The sequence below is a fragment of the Acyrthosiphon pisum genome, chromosome A2 (genome assembly GCF_005508785.2).
Source record: "Acyrthosiphon pisum isolate AL4f chromosome A2, pea_aphid_22Mar2018_4r6ur, whole genome shotgun sequence".
Lineage (NCBI taxonomy): Eukaryota > Metazoa > Arthropoda > Insecta > Hemiptera > Aphididae > Acyrthosiphon > Acyrthosiphon pisum.
This window is the reverse complement of record NC_042495.1, coordinates 81,578,268-81,604,719: the sequence shown is the minus strand read 5'-3', so window position 1 is coordinate 81,604,719 and position 26,452 is coordinate 81,578,268. Positions and strand designations below refer to the sequence as shown.

The window sequence follows — 26,452 nt, the reverse complement described above, 5'->3', positions numbered from 1 at the left end:
CGTTACCCGTGACTTCTATTCTAATACTCTTACGACACCTCCGGGATCCCAAATAATGTTTATATGCAAAAAATGTGGATTTACATATTATGCGTCATTTAGATGTAACCTGAATAATAATATCTGTATTAGCCGACTATTTATTATAATAATATATATCTATCTATCGTTTCCGTTTAGCTTCAGTTTTTCTTCAATATTCTATTTTCTTTTTTGTCAAAATCTGTTGAGTATTATTTTAGTATTATATAGAAACCTTAACCATACACATTGTCTCTAACATATAATAATATATTTTATTCAATTGTACATTTATATAGAAATATAGAACAGCTTTATTGTAACTTAAATGCCTAAATAAGTAAATATAATAGAATATACAAAAAATTATATCCAATCATAATAACTATTTTATTATCTGTAGATATGATGGCAACCTACATTATATAAACAAAAAAACTATTTAATTTTTGTGAGACGAAACAACATTAATGCGTGAGCAACCCTATACAGTGACCTATAGGGGTTGAAATTCGAAGATACAGACGCTCCCAATCTCAAGGAATTTATCGATGGAACTTTTATTGAAAATGGTCCATAGGTTTTGAGTCTATATAGATGAAACACTGAGAAACAAACGAACAAACATTCATTTTTATTTATTTGGTTATAAGCATATATGTGATGATTTCGTCAAAAAGTTGTTTAACTTACCGTATTATAATAAAAAGTAAATTATAAAATATCACTAAAAATGGAAACACATCGTATGTCTAATCGGAATTCGTTTTTTATATGCAATGATTTATCATTGAAATCGAATTCTACACAATATCCATTGCGGCAGTGACCTACTCAATGACGAGTACATTCAAAAATTACCCGGTAAAATTTATAAAATTCACAATTTTAACTTCTAAACCCTGAAAAAGTAATCTCGGTCTATAAACTTATGAAGCTTAGAATAATAAGATTATAAGCTCTTAAAGGATATTCCAACTAAAATGTCGCTATAATTACTAGAAGAACATTCGTATGCATATTGCATATTATACATATTTTTTCTAATCATAAAATTTAATTTTAACGGTTTAACTTATTATTCCCTTCTTTATTAACCCAGAATTTATGATTTAACTTAATATAAAATATATCTTTTGTAATTTTACTAATACTCATATTATTGTGTAACAAATTCTTAGTAGCATTCCTACATGTGTATAATTGTCGAAATATATTGGTCCTTGGCCGAAATCTCAATATTGAAAAAAAGATAGAATTACGATATTATAAAAATATATTCTATAATTTAATAACATTAAAAAATATGTGTTTTTATTGTTGTTTAATTTAGTTATTGTATTATCCTGTAATGAGGCAAGGCAAACCAATATGAGTCCTGTCTTTGTATTTTATATTTCTATCCTTTTTATTAAAAAAACTAACTTTAGTAGTAATGTCCTGCAAATAGCAAATTGTATTTTTGCGATAGGTGCCTTCTATATTATAATGTGAAAATGGAAGTAATATCAGATAGGTAAATGATTAGTTTAATCTTATTATTTTACTCATTTAAGTCTTAATTAATTCTTTATTACACAATACAAGATTTATTATATAATTTAATAGGTACAAAGTATCTATTAATAGTTAATCCGAAATTGTAATAAATTTATGTTTTATAGATCTATGGTTTATCTATTATAAATATTTACGCATAATAAACGTTTGATAAAAATTCAAAAAACATCATTTTATACGTAAATGTTAAATTACTTTTCATTCATATTATATTCGAATTGGCTGTTGAATGTGTATAACATTATGCAACCACCAATATATTACGATAATACTGTAGGTAGGTACACTCCTCCTACTCTCCAAAAAATGATCATACTACAAAACATCGTGCTGAGCGTTTTCCCTTCAGTTTACTGAACGTGTGGCACATGTCCAGACCGTAATTTCTTCGATATAGTTTGTTCGCGTGGAATCGTCTTAAACACTTTTATAGTTTTTTTTTACAATTGATTTTTTTTTTAAACTCATTACTTAATTTTATTTATGAAATGTACGTCAATTATACTGCAGTTATGTTTCATTAACACAACACGAGTTGTGTTAGTGTCATATTATACAGTCAATTGTTGAAACTATCTATATCAAACTATCCACTTTTTAAGTATAAAAAGGTAAATAAAAATATCATGTATATTTTAATTTTAAACTCATACAAACCGTTATGTTTGATCATTGTGGAATCATATAATATGTTAAAATGTTTTGGGTCGTGTTGTCGATTAATATCGTTTTTCACTTGATGCCTACTATAGGTACTAGCTATTTTTCATTCGAATATAGGAGCAAAACAATTTCAAAAAGTACTATTTAGTATTAATTATGTGTCATTGTGATTGATTATCGTGTTTCTTTTTCGCTACAATCCCATTGCTGTAAATTGTCTGTATACGCCTGTAGTATGATATTTGTTTTAATTATTTTTTATTTTACATATTATTTAATCGTTTTTCATTCAATGTTCCTTAACATAATAAACTAGAATAAAATGTTTTATTTATATTAATTCTTATTAATAAATAAGTCTACCAAACTGTAAGGAATTATAATGATTTATTTCAATTATTCTTACATTCTCTATTTACAATAATTGTATTTTCTATAACACTAAATTATTTAATATTAAAATCAAAAAACAATCTCTTTTATTAATATTTAATTTTTAGTATATGATGAACTACTGATATGATAGACTTTTTTAGAATACAAACTATATTTAGTAGCTAAACTGTGTAACATTAACATATTATAGAATAGTTACTTAATATGACGTTATGGCAGTAAAATCACCTATTTAACAATTATTTAATACAGTTAGTTATATTTTAGAAATGTTTACTTAGTCATAAAGATGAATGATGATAGTAGTATACTAGAATCAAAATATTCGCTAATCAATTGTAGTTTATAAACACATTTTGATCTATTTAGAATATTTAAAAAATAATTGAGTTTGGTACTATTGACACTATAATATAATAACCATTATTATGTATACTTTATCATCATCTAACAAATTATTTAATGTAATGAATTGAAAAGTATTTCAAAATTCAAAATATAGGTAACGAAAAAAATTACAATTTAATGAAAAAAGTAGCGTCATATCTTTAAAATTAAAAATATTCTAATTTATATTGCATTTGAAAAAAGATTTTTAGCGTGTATCATTTCACTCGAAAATGGTCATGAACTTGTAATAACTCATTACCTACTTTCAAATATTCTCAACCTCGTGGGTATTTTCCTGTTCTTATTGATTTACTAGATAATTACTGTTGAATAACGCACTTAAGTGCAATCTATACTCAATTAAAATTTTTAGAGTTTACATGAGTGCTGGCTTAACCTTTTAAAGCATTTTTACTGTATATCAAAAAGGTCTTGTGAAAAATCCTTAAAAAAATTGCTATTTAAAGATGTATTGATACGATACGATACGATTAATGGGTCCGTTAATTTAAACGGCCCGTGAAAATTTTAAATATATTATTATAGAATAATAATTATATCATACATTTCATAACATTACAAAGTTGTTGGTGAAGTAATTAACTGTTTTAATAGGCATTTTAAAGGGTTGCTTCTAATGCTTCTATTACACAATATTATTTTATGTATAATTTTAATTTGTATACTATTTTCTGTATTTATAATTTCACAATTATTAAATTTATCATTCTACCTACTTAAACCAAAAAAAAAAATTTCCTAAAAAATGTATACCTAAGCATTATGCTAAATATGTAGTATATTGCTACATTTAAATATAAAATAAAAAAAATATATAAATTGTTAATTACATAGAATAAATGTTTTATGTTTATTGAGGTAAACAACTTGTGCATTAAAATTTTTCAAAATTTCGTATGATATATGCAATTTAAATAACCAAAAAATTAAATTTGTTTCATTAATTTAATAATTATGAACAAAAAGTAGGTATGGTTAAATAAAAAATTAAATTAATCTGCAATATTAATTTATTATGAATAATTATTAGGGTTCGGAATTCATCGTATTATAAATATTCGAAATTTGGATGCAATTATGTAATTTTAGTAAACAATAATACTTAAAAATATGCAACTAAAATGATACTAAAAAATTTTAAGTATCTGAAAATATACCCCGAGGTGATGATAATAATAATAATAATAATAATAATAATAATAATAATAATAATAATAATAATAATAATAGTTGTTGTAAGAAGCCCGATTTCTGATATCTTGTTCCAATCGTCCAATATCGCATGGTAAATTAACACGTTTTTTAAACTTTTTATCGATTAATTATTTAACTAATTAATAAAAATATCGAAAATCGGGCTTCTTACGATTCTAGAAAAAATTCTCTTCTACAATTTTTGTAATAAGTATTTATAATTAAAAACGCTTTAATAAGCCGTAATCCTGGAATTATGAAACCACGTTTTAATGCCATATTTTGTCACTAGTACTTAAATACTTTGTCAAATTTGACTTTTTTGTAAAATATAACGAAATATGAAAATAAAAAATTGCAATGCTCAAGATTGTATTTATAATTTCACGATTATTTGTTTTCAGAAAACAAATTTATATTTTATCTAGAATATTCTATAACCATCATAAAAAAAATATGCAAATGCAAAAATCCTGTAATACTTAATTAATGTGCTGTTTACTATAAATATCTTTATTTACTTATTAATATTTAAAAACAATTAAATAATATTATGCAGTATGTACTCGACAAATGGTTTATTTAGTTTATATATCAATTATTTGTTCTATGTTTCAGTGGAAGTTCCATTATTTAATTTAGTTGCATACTAAAATAAGTAAAGGCTAGGCTGAAATACTAAGAAAATTATTGCAATTTAATTGTTTTTCATGATTGATAAATATTACAATATTAATTAGATACAAATTTTCGTTGTACTCAAATATTAAAAATGTTAAGTAAGAGAACATTTTAAAATATTATTTGTATAGCAATAATATGTACTTTAAAAGTTTAAAATAGTAAATATTTATATATAAATTAATTTCATTAGAAGATAAATATTATTAAATTAAAAAAATATTTATAATTTGCACACAACGACTATTCCTATTACTTTTTATTTTTACTATTTTACAAGGTTTTGCTATTTTACTATTATTATGGTGTCTGGCTTCAGTCGCTAATGTGCTCTGAGTGCCAGCACCAGCCGATGCCACTAGTTCCCGGAGTGGTAACCACCCAGGTTCTTAGTGGCAAAACATTGCCACACATACACGTGTTGCGAACCGACAGTGTCAACCCTCAACAGTACCAACCGTAACCCCTACATTAGCTAATGGCCATGATAGTTGCCTGCGGGCTAAAGATCGATAAAAAAAATAATTTTGACAATGACTCTACGTACCTACTCTAGTTGCATTATAAATATTATATTATTATATAATCGATAAGAATAATTAAATCAAAGCAAAAAAAATGTACATCAGATTGTACTAAACGATATTGTTCTATTGAATATAAATTACCTCAACTGCATTTATCATGAATATAAAATATTAAAATGTTTTTTTCATCAACGTTTTATAAATGTAATAAATTATTTAGGTTATTTTAGATTGATGTTGAATGCATTGTGCATGCTGAAAATCGATTCCCTTTATAGTTGTCCCGAACAAATGTATCACACAAACGAGGAAAATACTACTATAGATGAATGATGAATCTCAAAAAAACATCTGTGTCCAACATGCTTATTGTTATAAGACCCGAAAAAACGTATTTCATAAATACGAACCATTATAAGTATAGTAGTCTGTGTAGGTACGGTTGATTATAATAAGGAATAGTATGTTACGGCCTACTTTCGTTGAGTAGGTATATTAATTTTTTCCGTTGTAACGAGTTTTCTTTTAATTTTAATATTTTAAAAGTCCTGTATTATGCATATATGCTAATATTTATGTCTAAATTATTCGTATTGGTTCGGCACTCCGCGTGTATTTAATCGGATTAAAGTTAACGAGGTTTGGGAGGTTTCATAAATTCACAGCAGTTTTATAATACCAAATTGTATTAGGTGTACGAAATCAATACATAAAAAAATGTTACATTATTTAGCATGTAATGGTTACTATATTAAATTGTTTTCTATTACAGTATTATACTTAATTATTAGTGTAAAATAAGTGTATACTATATTTAAATACTTGATTTACTAATTTACTATATATTTTGTTTAGTCCAATTGTACAGGTCATATGGGAGATTTAAATAAACAAAAAGTGGTAAACGTGTAAGCAATTCAGTTTTTATTTAAATAGTTATTTACGCATATCTATAGTATTATCATTTATAAATTATAATAAATACGTATTTGTTTAGTTTTGTGCATATACATTCATATCATGTAGGTACATACATAGCACAATATTATTTGTGATGAGGAAGTTTGAGTTTCGAAATAAACAAAAAAAACATGGAAATTTTTACTACACAAATATTCTACTACAATTCATAACGCACAGAATATAATATTGTAATATCTTCTAATTTTGTAATTGCTAATATTTTCGCAGTGCGCTCTGTATACCGTGTAGAGTAAGAGTACTATAGAAATCGATTGCATGTGGTTCAATGCTTTTTTAGAAATCGTGCATGCAGACAAACACCGAGAATAAATTGTAAATAAAACATAATGTTTTATAATTCGTATAAAATATCTGAAGAATGAGACTAGCCCATTTGTGTTATGAAATTATTTTAATTTGGTTTTTGAAAATACATATACTTGAGCATTAAACAGTGCTTTATATGCACTTTCGACTATTGCATCCAGCAAAAGCTATTTGAATGATATGAAATTTTGTTATGCTGTGTAAAAATAATACTTTTTATTTTTATCAGTCACTTAATATAATAAAATGCTCTACGCTCAACTGCAAATTCTGCGAAAAAAATACTTACAATTATTGACGGACATTAAAATAACAAAACTTTTTACATTTTAATTATTGAACTACTTATTACTATATTGTGATTTGTATTGATAACAGTTTGTTAGGTGGATTTAAAAAGTGGAATCATCTACATTTTATGAAATTTAACCTCAAACAATTTATAATAGAACATGTTTAAATACTTCTTTTTTAGTAGTACATATTTATAAAATATGCGAAAAACAAAAAAATCAATTTAAAATGAAAACAAAACAAAATTAGTTAAAAATATAACAATTAATTATTTGATAAATCATGTATAGGTATTTAATTATAATGTGATGCATACTTAAAAATAAATACCATAACTAATTATTATTAATATCAATGATATAGGTAATGATACATAAAAGATTTATGTATATGGTTTTATGATTTAATGTGCTTGGTAAAAATAATAAAATAAAAACATTGGTATATGTACTATATTATATTATACAATATGTAATATGTATTGCCATCAATATCTTATCAATAACATAATGTGCTGGTCTGTTTATTATTTTAGTAGGTATATTTGTTTTATTTAGACTTTTTATGCATATAAAGCATTACCACAGCTGCAAATTGGCAAAAATGTCTAGTTTAATTCCCGGGACATAAATATTTTTTTTGTAAAAACATCTCGGGCAGTAATAAATAAAATGTTTTAATATGCTTGCCCATAAAATGTTTCAAGAATCTCATATCCCACCAATGTCTTTTAACTTATTTCCAAAGCTTGGGTGCTTGTAATTCGAATGGTTGAATTTAATTTGACAAGCTATAAGTTAGGTCGTGCGTGCATCATTCTGCTCCACCTATAGAATTTTATTCGTACCCCGAGGGAAGGATTGTTTTTTATGCTGACATATTATAAGGGTTTGGAAAACGATTTAACGAAATTATATTATGTAGTTTATTCAACATCAGCATCATACTATTATAGTGTACCGTAGTAAAATTTATATTTACATTCATAATATATATTGTGGATGGTTACTTTATACTTATAAATATCGAATATTGACCTCATATTACAATTTGTTTTAATTGTATGATCTACGATATATATATTTTATTGAGTGGTTTGTATTTAATACGATCCTTGATATTTAATTTTTCTAAAAATTGACATTTATAGCCTTGATACAATTCAATTAATAAGTAAACTGTTCCGCACATACATTTTCATAATTCAGTGCACCTAATAAATTTTGTCACTTATCAACGATTAAATATTTGCATATTTAAAAAAGAATTTTTTTCTTATAGGTGCATAATAGTTATGTTTTTACAACCGTTAAAACGTATGATTTTTATTTTTTAACTGGATTCTACTTATAATCGATAATTATATTATATACTTGACTGTATTTATTTAAATTGGTTATGTATTATTTGTCAATAAAAATAATTTCATAGGTATAACGTATACATAAGCTTATGTATATGGAAATCTTTTTTGTGAATAGCATTTGGTAAGGTTATTAGGTTAATTGTTGAAAGTTTCACTATATCTATATATTAATGTTTCTACCAGAATAGAAGTAGACTTTTAGGATGTCCAAGTGCTCAATACTGATTGGTATATTTACATAATGGTAGTTAGACATCATAAATTATAATATCTAGAAAACGATATTGTTCTTACTTAAAAGATTATTCAAATAATAAAAACAAAAATAAATAATTTTAAAGAAGATATCCTATTTGATACTTTATTTATATCACTTATTATGTACCTAATCCAAAAGTGCATTGCTCAACTCCATTAGTATCATACTATTTCAAAATACTTTAGGCCATAGATATAGCCATATACTTAAAGCCTAAGATTTACAACATTTGTGTAGGTATATTTTATTTTATTCGAACAGTTATAGGTAATACATATTATTTATGATTTCCTTTATTTATTTTATACGTTTTAATCTTGTTTAACTACAAAAACCCGTCTGTAGTTTAATAATATTTATTAATGAAGGTGCTGCATTCGTAATATGCTTTTGAACAATTTTTAATTATTTTTTCTCGTCCTTAATAATACATTTTTATTACGATTTAAATATTTCATACATTTTTTGATATTTCACGTATTCGTATGACGTATGATTGTTTTGATTTGTATTAAATAAATATTTTGCAAAAGTATCTTGCTTATTATTTTTTTTTTTTAATACTTTAGTATACTACGTCTCAACGGAAATTCAGTTATAGTACTAAAAAAAAAAAACAAATAAATTGTGAAAAGTTTCAAACAAACACTCTGTATATAAGTTTACTATAATCACGATTACCATCACTACGTCCATACGAAAGTGGCATCCTATCGTTTGATATTATATACATAATATAGTGATGTTTAACCATAGTCAGAAACCACTATTATTATATTTTTTTTTTTTGCTAAGAGGTCGCCGTATGTTACCAAGGTAAACTGCTTTCACTTTCTCTCTCCATGCGCCTCTATAAAATATTATTATATACATATATACATATTATATTTACTATGTATAAATTATTATTATAGTTACCATAGCATATGCGCTTAACTTGTACCGTTAAGCTAAATAAGATATAGCTGATAGATGATATTAATAATAATAATGATAATAATAATTATTATTATTTAATTTCGGAAAGTTTAAAACCTACACTCGATAGCAGGCACATACCGTCGAATTATAAGAATCGTGATTATTCGTGGATTGATAGACATATTTTTTAGCGTTGGTTCCATTGGCGTCATGTCGATTTGGTGCCAGGAATCGTATTATACGTATATTGTCTCCGTGCCGTAGCATTTATGGTGCGCGTCGCGTTTTTCCTGCCCAGTCCATCGCATTATTCTTATACTCCTACTTATAAAACTGTAATCTCGCTTTCGGTTAAAATAATTCATTACCATTTATCTGTAAGATGTAGCAGTAATCGTCGTCGTTGCGGTCGTTATTCCATGTAACTGTAGGCAGAGATTATTTTTAATTCTATTGAATTAATATTGCATTTGCGTCGTTTTAACAAATGGGCAGAATAAAGTAATATTTATCAGGACTTAGGTGTCGTGGCTTATAAAATGGACGACTTAAACCAGGCGCGGTTCTAGGACTACATTTTCGTATGGGCAATAGTAGATTTATAATTAGGTTTTAACTGCGAATAATATTCCTTATTTCCTCCCCTTTCCCCAATAATGGGCAATATAAATTTTGGTATGGGCAGATGTCCACCTTGCCCATACGCTAGAACCAGTGTTTGTCAAGTTCCTTATAAAAAGGAATTCGTTCCGTTCCTCGTTCTTTTTTTGAAAAAAGGAATTCGTTCTGTTCCTTGTTTAGTTCCAAATAAAATAAAAATTCTTATTTAATCATTTATGTTTTTTTTTCGTTTTATGCATACTCTTTTAATTTTTATTTATAACTAGCTGATCCCGTGCACTTCGTTTCCCGGCAACCAATAATTATTATTATAATAGCTTCAAAACCCATGGCAACCATTTAAAAACAAAAATTTCCATCGGACAACTTATACCCTTGGGGCTTGGGGTGTGAATTACAATCAAGCCAGTAGCGTATTAACGGGGGGATTAAGGGGATAAATCCCCCAATAAGCTCTAAATAATATGCACATTTTTTTGGAGTCCTAACTTAAGGCCTCTAGCGGGGCTACTGGATAAAATCATATCCCCCCATGACAACTAAATACGCCACTGCCATCAGTCAAAATATTTAAAAAATATATATTATATATCTTAAAAGACATAATGTATGTAATTTTTTGAAAGTAATATTATCAAATTTTTTAATGCGTCGCACCGAAAATGTTAGCTTAATAATAAAACGATCGTGTCTTGTGACGCCTTCGCAAAAAGTACACGACCGGTGACTGAATCATTGGTCTGACAAGACTAAGTAATTAGTGTGTAGCGCAGTCATATGGTAAGTTCGTCGCAGTGACACAGTTAATCGCATAATCTTTATTTAACGTATACCGTCTAATATTACGTACATATAATTTTCATACATTATCAAGTATTTTATTTTTATTTAACGGGCGAGGCCTTTTTTTACATAATTTATATTGATAGTAAATTATAAAGGTAATTAAGTACATGCATAAATAAATATATAGAACAATTAAATAGAAGAAAAACTTTTTAACTAAAAAATTAGGGTCCCCACATTGGTGTTCGACATTAACCTTTCAGCGGTTCATTAGCTAAATAGTTTGTGGTGGTATGAGGGACAAAAAAAGGAGCGAGTGAAACAAGTATTCAAGTCAGCATCCAACAATGATTTCACCACTAAATTTAATATTACTAAAAATAACAGAGTAAAATGTGTAAGTAAAATATATTATGCGTTATTAAGATGGAGATATTGAATCAACTCGACGCTGATCGTATTAGAGTAGCTCTGATATTATAAAACTATAACTTTATTAATTTTAATAAATTCTATAAATTGAAAATGTATAAAATGTATAGAATTTAATAATGATTTTTTTGAATCACTTTAATTTAAATAATTTATTTAGTTTACGTGTAAAATTAGATACCCGGTTAATGAGTTTATTATTTATAACACCAGTAGAGCAATTTCTAAACAAAATGAAAATTATAGGTACCTTTTGACTATATTATTTGGTATTATTATTGTTATAACTTATAACTTATAACAAATTATAAATACAAATTTATACAATATTTAAATATTTTGTAACAAAGTACAAAAGAAATGTATAACCCAATATAGTTAGTTTATTTTTGACACTTTTTTATGACTGCTTGTTTTAATGCGGACCGTTATCCACTAAGTGTCCAAGTTTGGGCTCATCAGAAGTCTACTACGTAGTCATTCGAGCCATATAATTATTTAAGAATACGTAATTTTCTCATTAATTCGTAATCGTCTGCGAATGTGACGATTGTAGTATTGTGTTTGTTTCAACGAGTGAGGGGTTGTCTCGATCCCCTAAACCCTTCCTCCGTCTCACAGGTCCAGTGTTGTATAGTATTGTATTTATATTTATTCGTATTGACCGCGCGTCTTATAACTATATTGTGCACTGCACGGTACAGTGAATCTAGCACGACCAGAATCATATTATGTATGTTTGGCCTAGTTATGGGTTTTAAGAATATCCACCGCCGGCCGCGAGGAGGTCAAGTTTCTATAGAATATAGTGCAAATTATTTTCTGCATAACATAACAACACAATCTTCGCCATTGATAACGTTTTATACGCGTTCGTAAATATATATTGAAATTCGTTCGCGTATTTTTTTCCGTTCTCTCTTTGATCAACGAAACTCATTATTATAATAATTATTTAATTGTTATATCATCATAGATATACATAATATTATAACCGCACATCGCCACAATGCATTATTAATTATGCAGCATTTTCTGTATATTTTTTCGATATCCACAGTCGCGATGTGTATAATATCGTTGTAATAATATGTTAACATAATATTATAGTGATTTACTAGGATAGTAAAGTGGTCACTAGTATTTTATTCCACTGCTCTTCTGATGATCATCTCATTATCTCTATAATGGATCTTGACTGCTGTATTATATAATATCTACGATAACTGTCACCAAGTTATTGTTTGAACGAATATTGATTAACATAATATTATAATATTATTATTATATTTTATTATGGCACGTCTTTCAATAGCTTGTAACGCATTTTATGCGTATTGCGCGTATTAAAAATTTGGCGCAATACCTGTATTTTATACATCTACTACACCACTCATAAACGACTATACTGCTATGCTACAGTTGAGTAATTCGTTGAAAAATATCGTAATTCTATTCTCGGCGTAACATATTTTGTCATCTATGTATTCTCATGTCGTACCTCATACGCTCGTTACAGCAAAACCGCTCTTCGCGTTTTTCGTTTTGTAGTCAGACTAGGCTGTGTTGTGCCTTGTGCTTATGTGTGTAACAAGTTAGGCGAACACGATAGGTAGTGCACAACCCATTACGAAAATCACTATATAGTGTGAAATCGTTAGTGCTCTGCTGAAGGCTTTTCTCGGTGTTTTAATTATTTAGATACCTATACGCGTTATAGAAACCGTTGTCACTACAGGTACCTATTATTATATTAGTATAGTAGGTGTCCATTAATTTGTTGATAACTTTGATCGTCGATGAAAATTGAAAAAAAAAAACTTACAGATATTGAAAAAATACTTTGTATGACACTATACACTTATTATATACCTATTGTTATCAACACTTATGCCATCCACAGTAGTTTTGTTAATATTATGTTTGCTTTATTCTTACGGTTTTGCTTCAAAACGAAAAATGCAAAGGCGCAGTTATCATATTAATGTTACGCTCACATCTTCCTAACGAAACGCCCTCTTCAATGTCATATTAAGTTCCATTAATTGTTCCTCGCGAGCGAAGTGCACCTCTGGTGTAGTAAAGGGATTTAATATATTAAAATAATACACCCTAACGCCTTTTGGCTTTTATAGTTCTATCAAACATGTGTATAATGTATAGTAATACGAGTGTATGATAGTTATTACTTATTATATACAGTGGCGCACATACGATTTTATCAAGGGTGATCATAGGTGAGAAAATTGAGGGAACATGGTTGGCCTTTAAAAAAAATGCTCTATAAGTCTATTAGTCTATAGTGTTTTCTATGCGATATCAGTTGCTCGGTTGGTTGGTTTAGAATGAGTTTATAGTATTGTAATTTGTACCACAACTATAGATGCAAATATATTTATGATTTACAATTATATTTATTAATGAAGTAACAACATAATATTTTGCAGGCATTTATTTTCAGTAGACGATTTTAAGTCTGCCTACGTGGTAGCTATCCCCCATATCCACTCTCTCCAACCAACTCCCACCTATGCGTATACGCCTACTTGGGTTGTGCAAGAGATTTTATTTATAAATATATATATATATATAATATTATACTAGGTACCTATATAAAACTTAAGTGTGTCTATGTTTTGTTTTCGCAGGACCCATAGATATGTTCGACAACATATTCGGTGGCATTGGCAAAGGCTGTGCCAGCCACCCCTGGGAAGTGATCGTAGGAGTGCTCACCGTCACGGCCTGCATGCTGACGATTGACAAGACAGCCGATCCATCACTGTCGGCCGGACCGAACAGCCTACCACACAGCACTAAGATCGTTGTTAGTATATCATTGATTTTATAACATACAACATACTATTCAGTATACTGAAAAACCAATGTTGTTTATTGTTGTACCTATATTGTTATTATTACAATATTATAATATAATGTTTATATATGGGGTATTATAATAATATTACTGTTGTCGTCCTGTCAATGGTATTTTTTCTATTTGATGTTCTCGAAAATTATTATCTTATCTAAGAGCAAAAATAATAATTGTTATCATTTACGGTGTTCTTTTGGTTTGGCTATAAGACTATAAGGCTATAAGGCTATAAACTCAAAAATAAACATTTTTAATGTATTTTTTCTCGTCTTGTACAACACAACAATAAAAAAATATTGATTGCCATTAATTATATACCCTGTATAGTTGTGTACTTATACTACTTATGTAGCTTTAAAAATATTTGCTGGTGGTCTGTAGAGAACTTGAATAGTTTAATAGTAGACATGCGAGCTAGGACCACGACAAAGTGGGCGAGACTCTTACCATATTAATATATATATTATTCATTGATATGTTCTTAGGTTTATATTATCTTTTTAAATGCCCTTGAAAATAAGAAGTATTGATTTTTTCGTTTTTTGTTTGTTTTCAATCGCACTAGGATGACGAATCGCACGCCATCGATGTAATATTTATGACTTTAATAAGATGCATAGCCGTGCTTTACTGCTATTATCAGTTCAATAATCTCAGGCAGTTGGATTCAAAATATGTTTTGGGTAAGATGATTATTATGTATACATAATAATATAGGATATAATATATTGTATGGAGTGAATAATTTACAATTTAACGTAGTACTTACACTCATTATTCAAAAATGTAAAAATGTTTTTTAAAATATTTTTTTACATGGTTTCAAGTCGTTACATTACGATGTTTTTATTGAAAAATTAAGTTTTTACTTTTTTGATTACAATACAGTTTTAATTTCATTTCGAAAGCAGAATATTTTTCGGAATATTTCGATACATAAAAATCGAATTTAGAGTTTATGAGTTCATAGTATTAGTGGAACAACGTTTTGCGAGGTAATCGCGTATCACTTCATTCCGCTCATCTAAACTTTAAATACTTATAAATCATATACTGCTCGTCCTAAATTCGATTTTTATGTATTGAAATACTTAGAAAAATTATTATTATAATTATTATAATTTCAAGAGTAATATAAAAAAATATATATATATTAAAACATATGTATATATTTTTAAAAAAAAATGTGGTTTTTAAATGACTTGAAACCATGTAAAATCTTTTTTTTTCAAAAACATTTATATTTTTTGAAATAATGAGTTTTCAATGTTAAAAGAAATGCACGGTTTATTATATATTTATATATTTAAGTAAAGTTTAACAACCGTGACTTTTCATGTTTACCTCAGTAAAAGACAAAAAAAAAACATGGTAACGGCAATTTAAAATGTCTGTACACCCAGTTGTATAGACTTGACTGACCATGTGGGGTGTTGGGTCATTGCAGTCTAGACGACCATAAACTCTTAACCGGATGAAACGCGGCCTTTGACATATAATACAGTAAAAATATTTTATTGATTCTGTGAATAATATCTCTAATTGTTAGTTACTAACTTATGTAAACAAGGTCAACAAAAATAATTGATCATATAACTAAGCTTTTTGTTTCATTGTTTTGTTCATTAGCGCAAGATTATAACTCCCTGATTGATATAGCCTTCTTTTTTTTTAATTCACTTAAAAGGGTCTGAAAATGAGTTGTTATCTTAAACATGTTATAGGACTGTCATAGTGTCATATCCTCTTTGATAAAAACAAATGAATCGTAGTTTGGTTTTATTAATTGCCAAGGAACTTTTGATGAGTAATAGACAAAACAAATATCAAGTCTTACGCAGTTGCGCATTCATTATTGTTTATGACAATTTTACACTTAAATATGTCAAATTTGCATTATGCGCTCTTTATGCATACCTACTTTAGTATAAAGAGTGAGTCACTAAACATATCAATTATTTCATAGTTGTTAATTAAAACTCCATTAGTGTATTGTAGGTGAATTATTATTTTTATTTATTATACATAGGTATTATATCTTCATTTATATTGTTTATATTACATTCTATAAAACCTTTTACTTATTAGACAGATAATATTAAACTCTTGGTCTTGAATTTTCGAGAAATGTTTGAATATTTTATTTGCTTATCAATTTTTAAAACTGGTTAAATAATTAAATCAATTGGTTTGTTATTGAAATATTATCTTTTGAACATTAAATAACTGCTGCAATTTTTACCTCCATCTTAAATCACTAACTGGTTGCTTGATCCATTTGTTTTTGCTTTCATCAATTACCTTGTGCACTAACTACCTAGTTACCTACCACTTTCTATTTTTATTATGTTTCATTTGATACAATATTATTAATATAATTTCTCAAATTTGTATCAAATTGATTTATCGAACTAGGTCATTGTATTATTTAAATTTCATAAAAAATTAGAAAATTGTTTAATAATTTCACTTATGAAAATTATTTTCAGGTATTGCTGCCATGTTTACAGTATTTTCAAGCTTTGTTTTTAGTACCATAGTAATACATTACTTAAATGGAGACTTAAAGTAAGTTTTAAGTAATTTGTTAAGGGTAAATATGATAAAAATTAGAGAATAATAGCTCCTAGCCCTAATTTAAATAAAAATTATCAACTTGTGACTACTTGACTACCTATAAACACTATTTATTTTTTTGTTACAGAGATGCTATGTTCCTATTCCTATTAGTTTTACTTGTTAACTTAAAAAAAGCCAGTTTGTTGGCACAATTTGCACTAAGTGGCTGCTCACAGACCGAAGTAATCAACAATATATCTAAAGGCATGTCATTGCTAGGTCCATCATTTTCTTTGGACTCAATTGTATGCAGTCTTGTTATCAGTGTTGGGATGCTATCAGGTGTCCAACGTTTAGAAACACTGTGCATGTTTACATGCATGTCATTCATTGTGAACTATGTAGTAATCATGAGTTTTTATCCAGCTTGTTTATCCTTGGTATTGGATGTAAGTTATTATTATTAAATTTAAATATGAATATTATTGAACATTTAGTAGCTCGGGTGTGCAGCAATAGTTTTTCTGACAATGTATTGTTTAATTAACAGTTACTTAGAAGAGGAGATGAAAATGGTATGCCGTTTTGGGGTGACCGTTCTCAGATAACTGCCATTTGCAATGATCATAAAACTGATCCAATCACACAACGCGTTAAGGTGATAATGTCAGTTGGTGTAATGATTGTTCACGCGCAGAGGTACGATTTCATTCATAGCTATAAAAATAGTGTCTAGGATTTGCATATGAAACACTTCCTACCTTTACTTATTCTTTAGTGATCTGTATTTTACTGTTTGTGTATTTATATATATATATATATATATATATATTTATTTATCCAGAAAAATAGTTTTTATGTTCTTAGAATAGTAAAATTTAAATAAAAAATAGTACAATAGAATGTATTCTCATAACATTTGTATGGTTATATGTTTTCTTAGAAAGGAGAACATTCAGTTTGCTTTTATTTTTTGTAATATTTTAAACTTGAAACTTGTTCACTACATTTTAGTCGATGGGCATTGAGTGGTATGGAAACAGAAGCAGATAATATGTTAGGAATACAAGTTACCAAGTTTGCTGTGTTTAATGAAACCGAAGAGAATAGCCATCGTTCTGTTCATAGCTCTATTGTGCAGTAAGTGTGAATGTCTGTAAATAACTTATTTATTCACATCAATTACGTTTAAACAATGTCATCGTATGGATCTAATATTAACCTTTTTTTTCCCATAGTTGGATGGCTAGTGGGGCCGATCATATAGTTATATTGATACTTTTACTATCAATGATAGTTTGGTTTTGGTTCTTTGGAGACCGTGATGATCTAGCTCATACCTTAGCTCAAGTGAATAAGAAACAGTCAACTAACACATCCGGTGAGTATAATTTTAAAATACGTATATTTTATAGTAAATTGTATTTTGCAGTATAATAATTTTTTTCAACTGCAACATAGTCTTGACCTTTCAATAATGGAAAGATATTTCTATTGTTAATAATCATTCATTTCAAAGCATTATACTATAACAATTTATAAATATTATCAATATATATAATTTCAATAGTACAGTAGAATCTCGATTATCCGAACCTCCGTTATACGAACCCTCTATTATCCGAACGTTCAGTTATCCGAACATGAAAACTCATATCCGGTCGGTCGGTCGGCCGGCCGGTTTATCGAATTTGTCAAAACTATCGTTTTTGGTTTATTATTAGTACAGGTTATGTATGTATTTTACGTGTAAATAAAATAAATGTAATGTATTTCTTAATCTAATGTATGATAATGTTTCTGATAATGTAATGTATGTATGTATGTAATTCTAATAAAATATTAATAACAATAATAAATATTTAATTATAAAAATAATAAATAATTAATACTTATGCAGTTCTAATTTTTTTTTTAAATTTCCAATATCCGAACTTTTGCGTATCTGAACTAGGTGCGGTCCCAATTAGTTCGGATAATCGAGGTTCTACTGTATATTAATTCAAATAATTTAACAAAAATAAAAGACGCCCAAAATATTTTTATTTTTTTACATTCAGTACATGTCCTTGAAACCCAAAAAGATTTTAAACATTCACATAGCCAAACTGAGTATCGAAAAGCATCAGTTTATACTTCCAACAAAATGGTCCAAACAGAAAATGTTGATGGTGATATTGTTGATGGTGACAACATTGTGGAAATCAGGCCTTTTGATGAATGTTTAGATATTTATAAAACTCAGGTAACTATTTAATACTTTTACAATAATCTTGGTAAGACATAATTTTTTTCAGTCAGTATTTATAATTATTCTCAACTTATAAATATATGCATATGCTTAGTGAAGATAATTTTTTTACACAAAAAAGTAATTAAACACAAATATTTTTTGTAATGTTTTAATTTTTAAGTAAATTATAAGTATTTTTAAATTTTAATATTTTATACACTCATTACATAATTAAAAATTAAAATATCCTAAAAACCAACAAGAGGATATAAATAATATTATTCTTACCTGAACGTTTTATAATAGGTCAACTTATCTAATATTTAATTCAACCCAAAATTGAAACTACTGAACATAAGTTTTGATATGTTATGCCCTAGTATGATGGATAAAACACATGCAGGTGTATACAATTTTTAAGAAAAAAATTGTTTTAAGGGAGGCATTTTGTGAATCCCTTTTAAATTAAATAACAATCATATGCATCACAAGCGCTCATTTTAACATTACAAATAGTGTCTCTTCAATCCAATCATTAACTTTATAATTAATATTAATATTTGAATTACTAATAAATATTTAGATTTATTTTTATTTAATATATAAGATTTTGTTAAATCTATAATTATTATATATATTTATTGGGCTTATTTATGTAATTATGTTAACATTTTAAAAATTAAGTTATTAAATTCTATTAACTACAATCAAATAGCAATGGGGATATTTATATTTAGTTAGTGTGCGTATGTGAATGATGTTAATTTGTATTATTAAGTCATATAATAGCAATATTATTACCTATCAGTCTATCGAATTTTAAGTAAAAAAGCTTATTTTAATATTTTAAATTAATTTAAGCATGTATTGTGTAATTAGTAATTGCTAATTACACTAATTATTTTTATGGTATAAACTATTAAAAATAATTATTAATATTGATTGTGTTATCCTTAGTGTGTTGTTTTTACTATTTTAGCCAACTCATATTTTTTTATTAATTCCATTAAAAATATTTACAAGTAAATAACTTTTTTCTGTACTTCCAAGCTTTAATTACATAAAAAAATACATAGTGGAGCATAGTAATGAATTAAACATGTACCACCCATAAACTGTTATTTTTGCTGTACATACTTTATAATGGGTTATGGTAAATAATATTAGTGTTGGACGAGTATTGTTTTTTTAATTTCGAGTTGCCATCACATTTACTTATTGTATAACATGTAAATACAGATTGTAAATATTATGTTTTGTTCAAAAATAACAAAAAAAAAAAAAAAAAAATTAATGTCGAGTCGAGTCGAGTTTCAATTATTTCGAGTCGAGTCGAGTTCAAAATTCGAGTACTCGACAAATGCCGAGTATTAAAAAAAATTCGAGTACTCGACAAATGCTGAGTATGAAAAAAAAACTCGAGTACTCGACAAATGCCGAGTATTGAAAAAATGCGAGTACTCGACAAATTCCGAATTATACAGTTATATAATTAATTAAAACTATTGTTATCAATTTAAACTATAATGTATCACCTTCCTGGTATTCATATCGGATATATGGGTTCTTTCAGTTATTTATAGTTTTAACATTTATTTTTCAATAAAATACTATTTATAGTATTTTTAATAATAAAAATAATAACACGAGTACTCGACTCAAAGCGAGTACTCGTAATTACAAGTCCAAAAAAAATTTAGTCGAGTCGAGTCGAGTACTCGAATTCAACTCGAAAATTTTTCCAAAGTCGAGTACTCGACCAACACTAGTAAATATACATATTTATTATTTAGAAATCAGCTGAACAATTAAATGATGATGAAGTATTAATGTTGGTGAAATCGAACCATATAAAACCGTACATGTTGGAAAAATGTGTCAATAACCCAGAGAGGGGTGTTGGTCTTAGAAGAAAAATAATTGCAGCAGAAAGCAATCTGACGGAAGCCTTAATACAATTACCTTACATTGGTTATGATTATTCTAAAGTAACTAATAAATTATATAAAAGAGACTAGGGAATAATATTCTGTATGACTGTATTATTGAAATTTCTTCTAGGTACTAGGAACCAATTGCGAGAATGTTATAGGATATGTAGCTGTACCTGTTGGAGTAGCTGGACCATTACTTGTGGATGATGTGTTTTATCAAGTACCCATGGCCACCACTGAAGGTTGTTTAGTGGCCAGTACAAACAGAGGATGTAGAGCACTGACAATATGTGGTGGTGTTATAACTAGAGTTGTGGATGATGGTATGACTAGAGGACCCGTTGTCCGATTTTCTTCAGTTACTACTGCTAGGTATGTATATGGTTTTCCATTCAGCTATTGAGAATATTGTAAAGTAATCATTTTTTTTACAACATATTAGCGAAGCAAAAATGTGGATGGACAATCCAGAAAAGTTCAAAATAATTAAGTCAGCATTTGATTCAACGAGCAGATTTGCAAGACTCACAAAATTACTTGTCCGTATTGCTGGTCGACATCTGTTTATTCGGTTTACAGCCTCTACGGGTGATGCAATGGGCATGAATATGTTATCCAAAGTAAATAAAAAAAAAATACTATTTAATATTATGTTAAATAATGTCACCTCAACACTTAAATTAAATTAAAATAATACTTATTTTAATGTTTTTAATAGGGAACAGAAAAATCACTCAAAGTCATCGGAGAATACTTCCCCGACATGGAAGTTTTAAGTTTGAGTGGTAATTTTTGTTCAGACAAAAAGCCAGCCGCAGTCAACTGGTATGAAGTTTTTAAAAATTGTATGCATTTATCCATTATATTATTTACGTTTTTTTCTTGTATAGGATTGAAGGCCGTGGAAAATATGTTGTCAGTGAAGCAATCGTACCTTCAAAAATTGTCACTGAGGTACTGAAAACTACTGTAGCAGCATTAGTTGATGTTAACATAAGCAAAAACTTGATGGGATCAGCAATTGCTGGTAGTATTGGAGGAAATAATGCACATGCTGCCAATGTTGTTACAGCTGTATACATTGCCACAGGACAAGTAAATAAACAACTATTTTTGTCAACATAATATTACTAGCTGATCTGATCACTTTGTTGCCCGTATAAAATGACAACTCAAAAAAATTGTGATTGTTCAACTCCTTTTAGTTGTAATTTGTTGCAGTAAGTGCAACTCAGACATTATCATTTTAACAATGTGTGATAACATATTAAGCAGGCAACGACACGCTGATAAGCGGCTATAAGTGCAACTCAACCACCTTTGTAGGCAATGTGCAAAAATTTGATTTAATGCATGCTTGTACCTGATCTGCCTAACAAAAATTAATTATTTATTAATTATTTCTCCTATAACCAATAGCAACCATTTATATACAAAAATGTCCATCGTAAATCTCAAAATTCCTGTATGAGCACCTCCGAAGGTTGGACCTACCTGGTCCAATTGTGAATCTAAACCTTCCTCTTGAATCACTCTATCAATTAAAAAAAATACATCAAAATCCATTGCGTAGTTTTAAAGATCTAAACAGACAGCGAGACTTTGTTTTATACTATGTTATTAAGATAAGATTATAATATTTAAGCCATATATTTAATTATTTGCCATCAATCATTTAGGATCCAGCGCAAAATGTGGCGAGCAGCAATTGCATGACACTGATGGAAGCATTTGGTGAAGACCTGTATGTATCATGTACAATGCCTTCGGTTGAGATTGGTACAGTAGGCGGAGGAACTTCTTTACCTGGTCAATCTGCGTGTTTGGAAATGCTTGGCGTACGAGGTGCAAACTCTCAAACCCCTGGGGCAAACGCCAAACTATTAGCACGTATACTATGTGCAACAGTTTTAGCCGGCGAACTGTCGCTGATGTCGGCCTTGACTGCTGGTCATTTAGTAAAAAGTCACATGATTCACAATCGGTAAGGGTTTTGTTTTTATTTGTTTGATTATCTATAATAGCTCTTTTAATTATTCACATTTTTAAAAAACAATATCATATGAAATATTTGGAAAAACAAGACAACATTGTTTGCCCAAATGAATATAGTGATATTTAACACCGTTTGGATATCATTTTATAAATTAACTTTTGTTACCCTGCTTACTGCACAAAATTAGAATAACAATTTAAGAATTAAAACTAACTCTTTTTTTTCACAGGTCCGCTCCTTCCATTCAGAATTTAGAATCAGAACCATGCGATTCAACCAGACAATCTACACACTGTGTGTCTTGAGTGACGTGAAATTAATTTATTTTACTTCATACTTATTACTTAATTCTATTTTGTTAGAATCTATGTTGTATATAAACAAATGGCATTTTATTATATAGTCAATATTTTCTGTGAGATGATGTTTTTTTTCTCAGTATTTTATCAACAACACAAAAAAAACCAAAATATTGTGAACTGGTAAAAATTAAACATAAAAAAAAAACGAATTGAACGCTATGAAGTTTTTTATCAATGAGCTTAGATGAAGCTATTTTAAGTTTAAATGAATAAGAGTAGTTAACTGCAAATGGTTCTGTGTTTAAACTGTGCATATGAGCATATATCTAAAATATACCATAAAAGTTAACTTCTTAATTATTAATGTTGGTTGTTCACTAATAAAAGAATCATTCTGTATTAAATATTTTATTTACAGTGTAAAACTTGGTAGTCTCTAGAATACCATACTATCTCTGGACCATGGGTTCTTTAAATTTATAACATAAATTATTAGGAAAAGTATAAATCATAATATAAAAGGAATTGGAATCTTCTCACTTAGTGGTTATGACTACTGTCGATATCAATTTTATTTGCAAATGAGGTGTTTATTTTAAAAGGAATGCTGGGTTCCTTATTTACCTAGATGCGCCACTACTTAGAAGATTGCAAAACATAAGTATTATTTCAAGGTTCAAATAAATTATTATGTAAAGTGGCTTATCTGTGAAGTTGGCACCCAAAACCTCTTTATCCAATCATCTGAATTGATTAAAAAGTGTGGCAATATTTAGTGTAAAAGTGTGGAAATAAGTTTATTGGATTTTTAAATGTCATTCAAAAATTATAAGCTAAATACAATGTCTGACAACAAAAAAAAAAAAAAAAATTAACATTTACTAATAAAAAAAAATATTGATTGCTAAATTCTAAAATCCAATTTGCATAAAATTGTCACATTTTGAAATTGATATGGTCAAATTTACGGAACTCTGAAATTACCTAATAATATTTTAATATATTATAAATATTAATTTGTTGGTCGTTGCCACATAAAATTAAATATTTAATTAACTTGATCGTCATATTTAAAAGGTGATTTTGAAAGGATTTAATATAGATACTTGTATATGTATATTTTAGAAAATTAAGGTTTTAGAAATATATTGGACTAGGTCTAGGTACATTATGTTATTTGGTATTAGCAAGACTTAAACAGTTAACCTAACTATTATTTAATCGTAGAAATAATAAACTAGGTATAAGTTCATAATCAAATACAATTTTAAACCATGTAAACATTTAAATTATTAATTGTGTATATTTTTATAACGTATGTACTAAAAAGAGTATATATGAAAAAAAAAGAAAATTAAATATGTCCATTTATGTTAAATTATTACCTAATAATCGTAAGGGATCAAATATGTTATGAATGCCACCAGGTATGCCTATGATGATCTGTTGTATTTTATATTGTGTCCTTGGTTGTATCCATAGACGACAATTTGTTGAGACTGTTCTCTGTGTAATGGGTGATAATCAAATGTTGTTTCATAGTTTATTATTTAAAAAGAACACACATTTTAGATTTAAATGAGAATATTATACTTTATTAGTTTTTAAAAAATGTAATTTATACTACAAGCACACGGCTTAACTCAAATGAGTCGGGTTCAAGACTAAATTGCCGACAGGACCGATAAAATAGTATTGTCGTGCATAAGCAAAATATCTAAGATAAGACGCTATAATATAATATGGCGTTATTATATTGTGTAAAACAAGCATCTCTATAGTGGTGAGCATATAACAAATAATATGTATTACCTATAATAATTAAAAAGTATAAAATGTATCAAAAAATGATAATGAATGGATTGCTTAATCAAAAAACTTCAAAATTTACACATAGACCATAAGTCATTTAATATTAGAAGTTCAAAAGTAATGAACATATAAAAATTAAAGGCACAATTTTTTTTTATAAGCATTTTAAATTCAAATTTTATCAAAATCCATTATAATCGCAAACATTATCAAATTATTTTGTATTTAAAAATGTATATAATGTTAAATTTTAATAGCTAAGAACTAAAAGTTCAAAACAAGGATAAAATATTTATAAATATAAGTTATACCTATATAACTATTGCAAATAATAGGTAACAACTTGGCAGCAGTGAAACTGAAATATTTACACAACACCAGTTTTGAATTAAATTTATTTTGACGTTTTTGTTGTAATTAAAAATGATTAGGTAACCTTAATGAGTTAAAATCTTAACCAAATACTTAAAGTGCCTACATTTTATATAGACCTGATATTATAATGTCTAAAATATTTTACATTTTGGAGTCTGTATAGTACCTACCTAATAACTTATTATTATAACAAAATTACATTAAAAATACAATATCTAGGACGTTACCAAATAGGTATGTGATTTTTATTTATTATATTTACCGAATTCGTTACCAAATGTATTCATTTATTTTTTCCATTATTAAGTTGTGTCTTGTTACTTTTGTATGTATTTATTTTCCCTTTTTTTATTATGTTTGTGTTTTTCAAAAAAAAATGTTTATATAATAATATTAGCACTATTATTATTGGCGTATTCGACAAGAAGAATAACATGACTTATGAGTTCTAATATTTACTACGATAGTCGATAACCATAGTTGGTCTTAGGATTTGAATTTTGAAAGGAATTTAGTCTCGTACACATTTTAAACATAATATGACGAGCCCGCATGGCTGATGTGCCTTTCGCTGATAAATTATTTAACTAAAAGCTGTTTTTGAATAAATCTGGCTTATCAAATCTATCCTAAATGCACCCAGTGCTCGAATTGGGAATTATTTAGAAGAGGAGCTCAATCCAACAATTTATAAACTGCGTTCCAAGTGCAAAATTATTCAACGCAGACTCGTGGGGGGCTTCGCCCCCACACCCCCTTAATAAATTCCTTGTTTATCAATACATCATTTCACCTTAATTACAGAATTTTCTACTCCAAATTTCCAAATATAACATATTTAACTATATGTGCCTATGTAATATGTAAGTGAATATTGTTTTATATTTTATATTTATATTTTATTTTTCGTAAATTTTTATTGTATAGAGATAATACCTACC

General features: G+C 27.6%; 3 protein-coding genes across 5 annotated transcripts in view; all 3 read left to right on the top strand.

Annotated features, from left to right (window-relative positions):
• The window catches only part of LOC100160060 (protein gustavus), a 126,426-nt gene that overhangs the window by 18,048 nt on the left and 81,926 nt on the right, over positions 1–26,452 (top strand). The window lies entirely within an intron of this gene.
• Positions 1–26,452, top strand: part of LOC103310179 (chromosome transmission fidelity protein 8 homolog) — an 85,465-nt gene that overhangs the window by 18,297 nt on the left and 40,716 nt on the right. The gene's annotated exons all lie outside the window — the stretch shown is intronic.
• Positions 1,815–23,441, top strand: LOC100165462 (3-hydroxy-3-methylglutaryl-coenzyme A reductase). Its single transcript, XM_001951859.5, has 16 exons — positions 1,815–2,192; positions 14,071–14,249; positions 14,866–14,983; positions 16,790–16,868; positions 17,005–17,308; positions 17,410–17,558; positions 17,874–17,999; positions 18,098–18,240; positions 18,920–19,104; positions 20,886–21,080; positions 21,154–21,398; positions 21,469–21,646; positions 21,745–21,851; positions 21,917–22,121; positions 22,706–23,010; positions 23,252–23,441. Exons 2-16 carry the CDS (start codon positions 14,082–14,084, stop codon positions 23,325–23,327), a joined length of 2,583 nt encoding a protein of 860 aa, XP_001951894.2. The 5' UTR covers positions 1,815–2,192; positions 14,071–14,081; the 3' UTR covers positions 23,328–23,441.

Excerpts from the sequence above, each read along its gene's own strand:
- LOC100165462 (XM_001951859.5), top strand. The coding sequence starts at position 14,082 with ATGTTCGACAACATATTCGGTGGCATTGGCAAAGGCTGTGCCAGCCAC. Across the intron at positions 21,647-21,744 it reads GCATGAATATGTTATCCAAA|GGAACAGAAAAATCACTCAA; the intron begins GTAAATAAAAAA and ends TGTTTTTAATAG. Across the intron at positions 22,122-22,705 it reads TATACATTGCCACAGGACAA|GATCCAGCGCAAAATGTGGC; the intron begins GTAAATAAACAA and ends TCAATCATTTAG.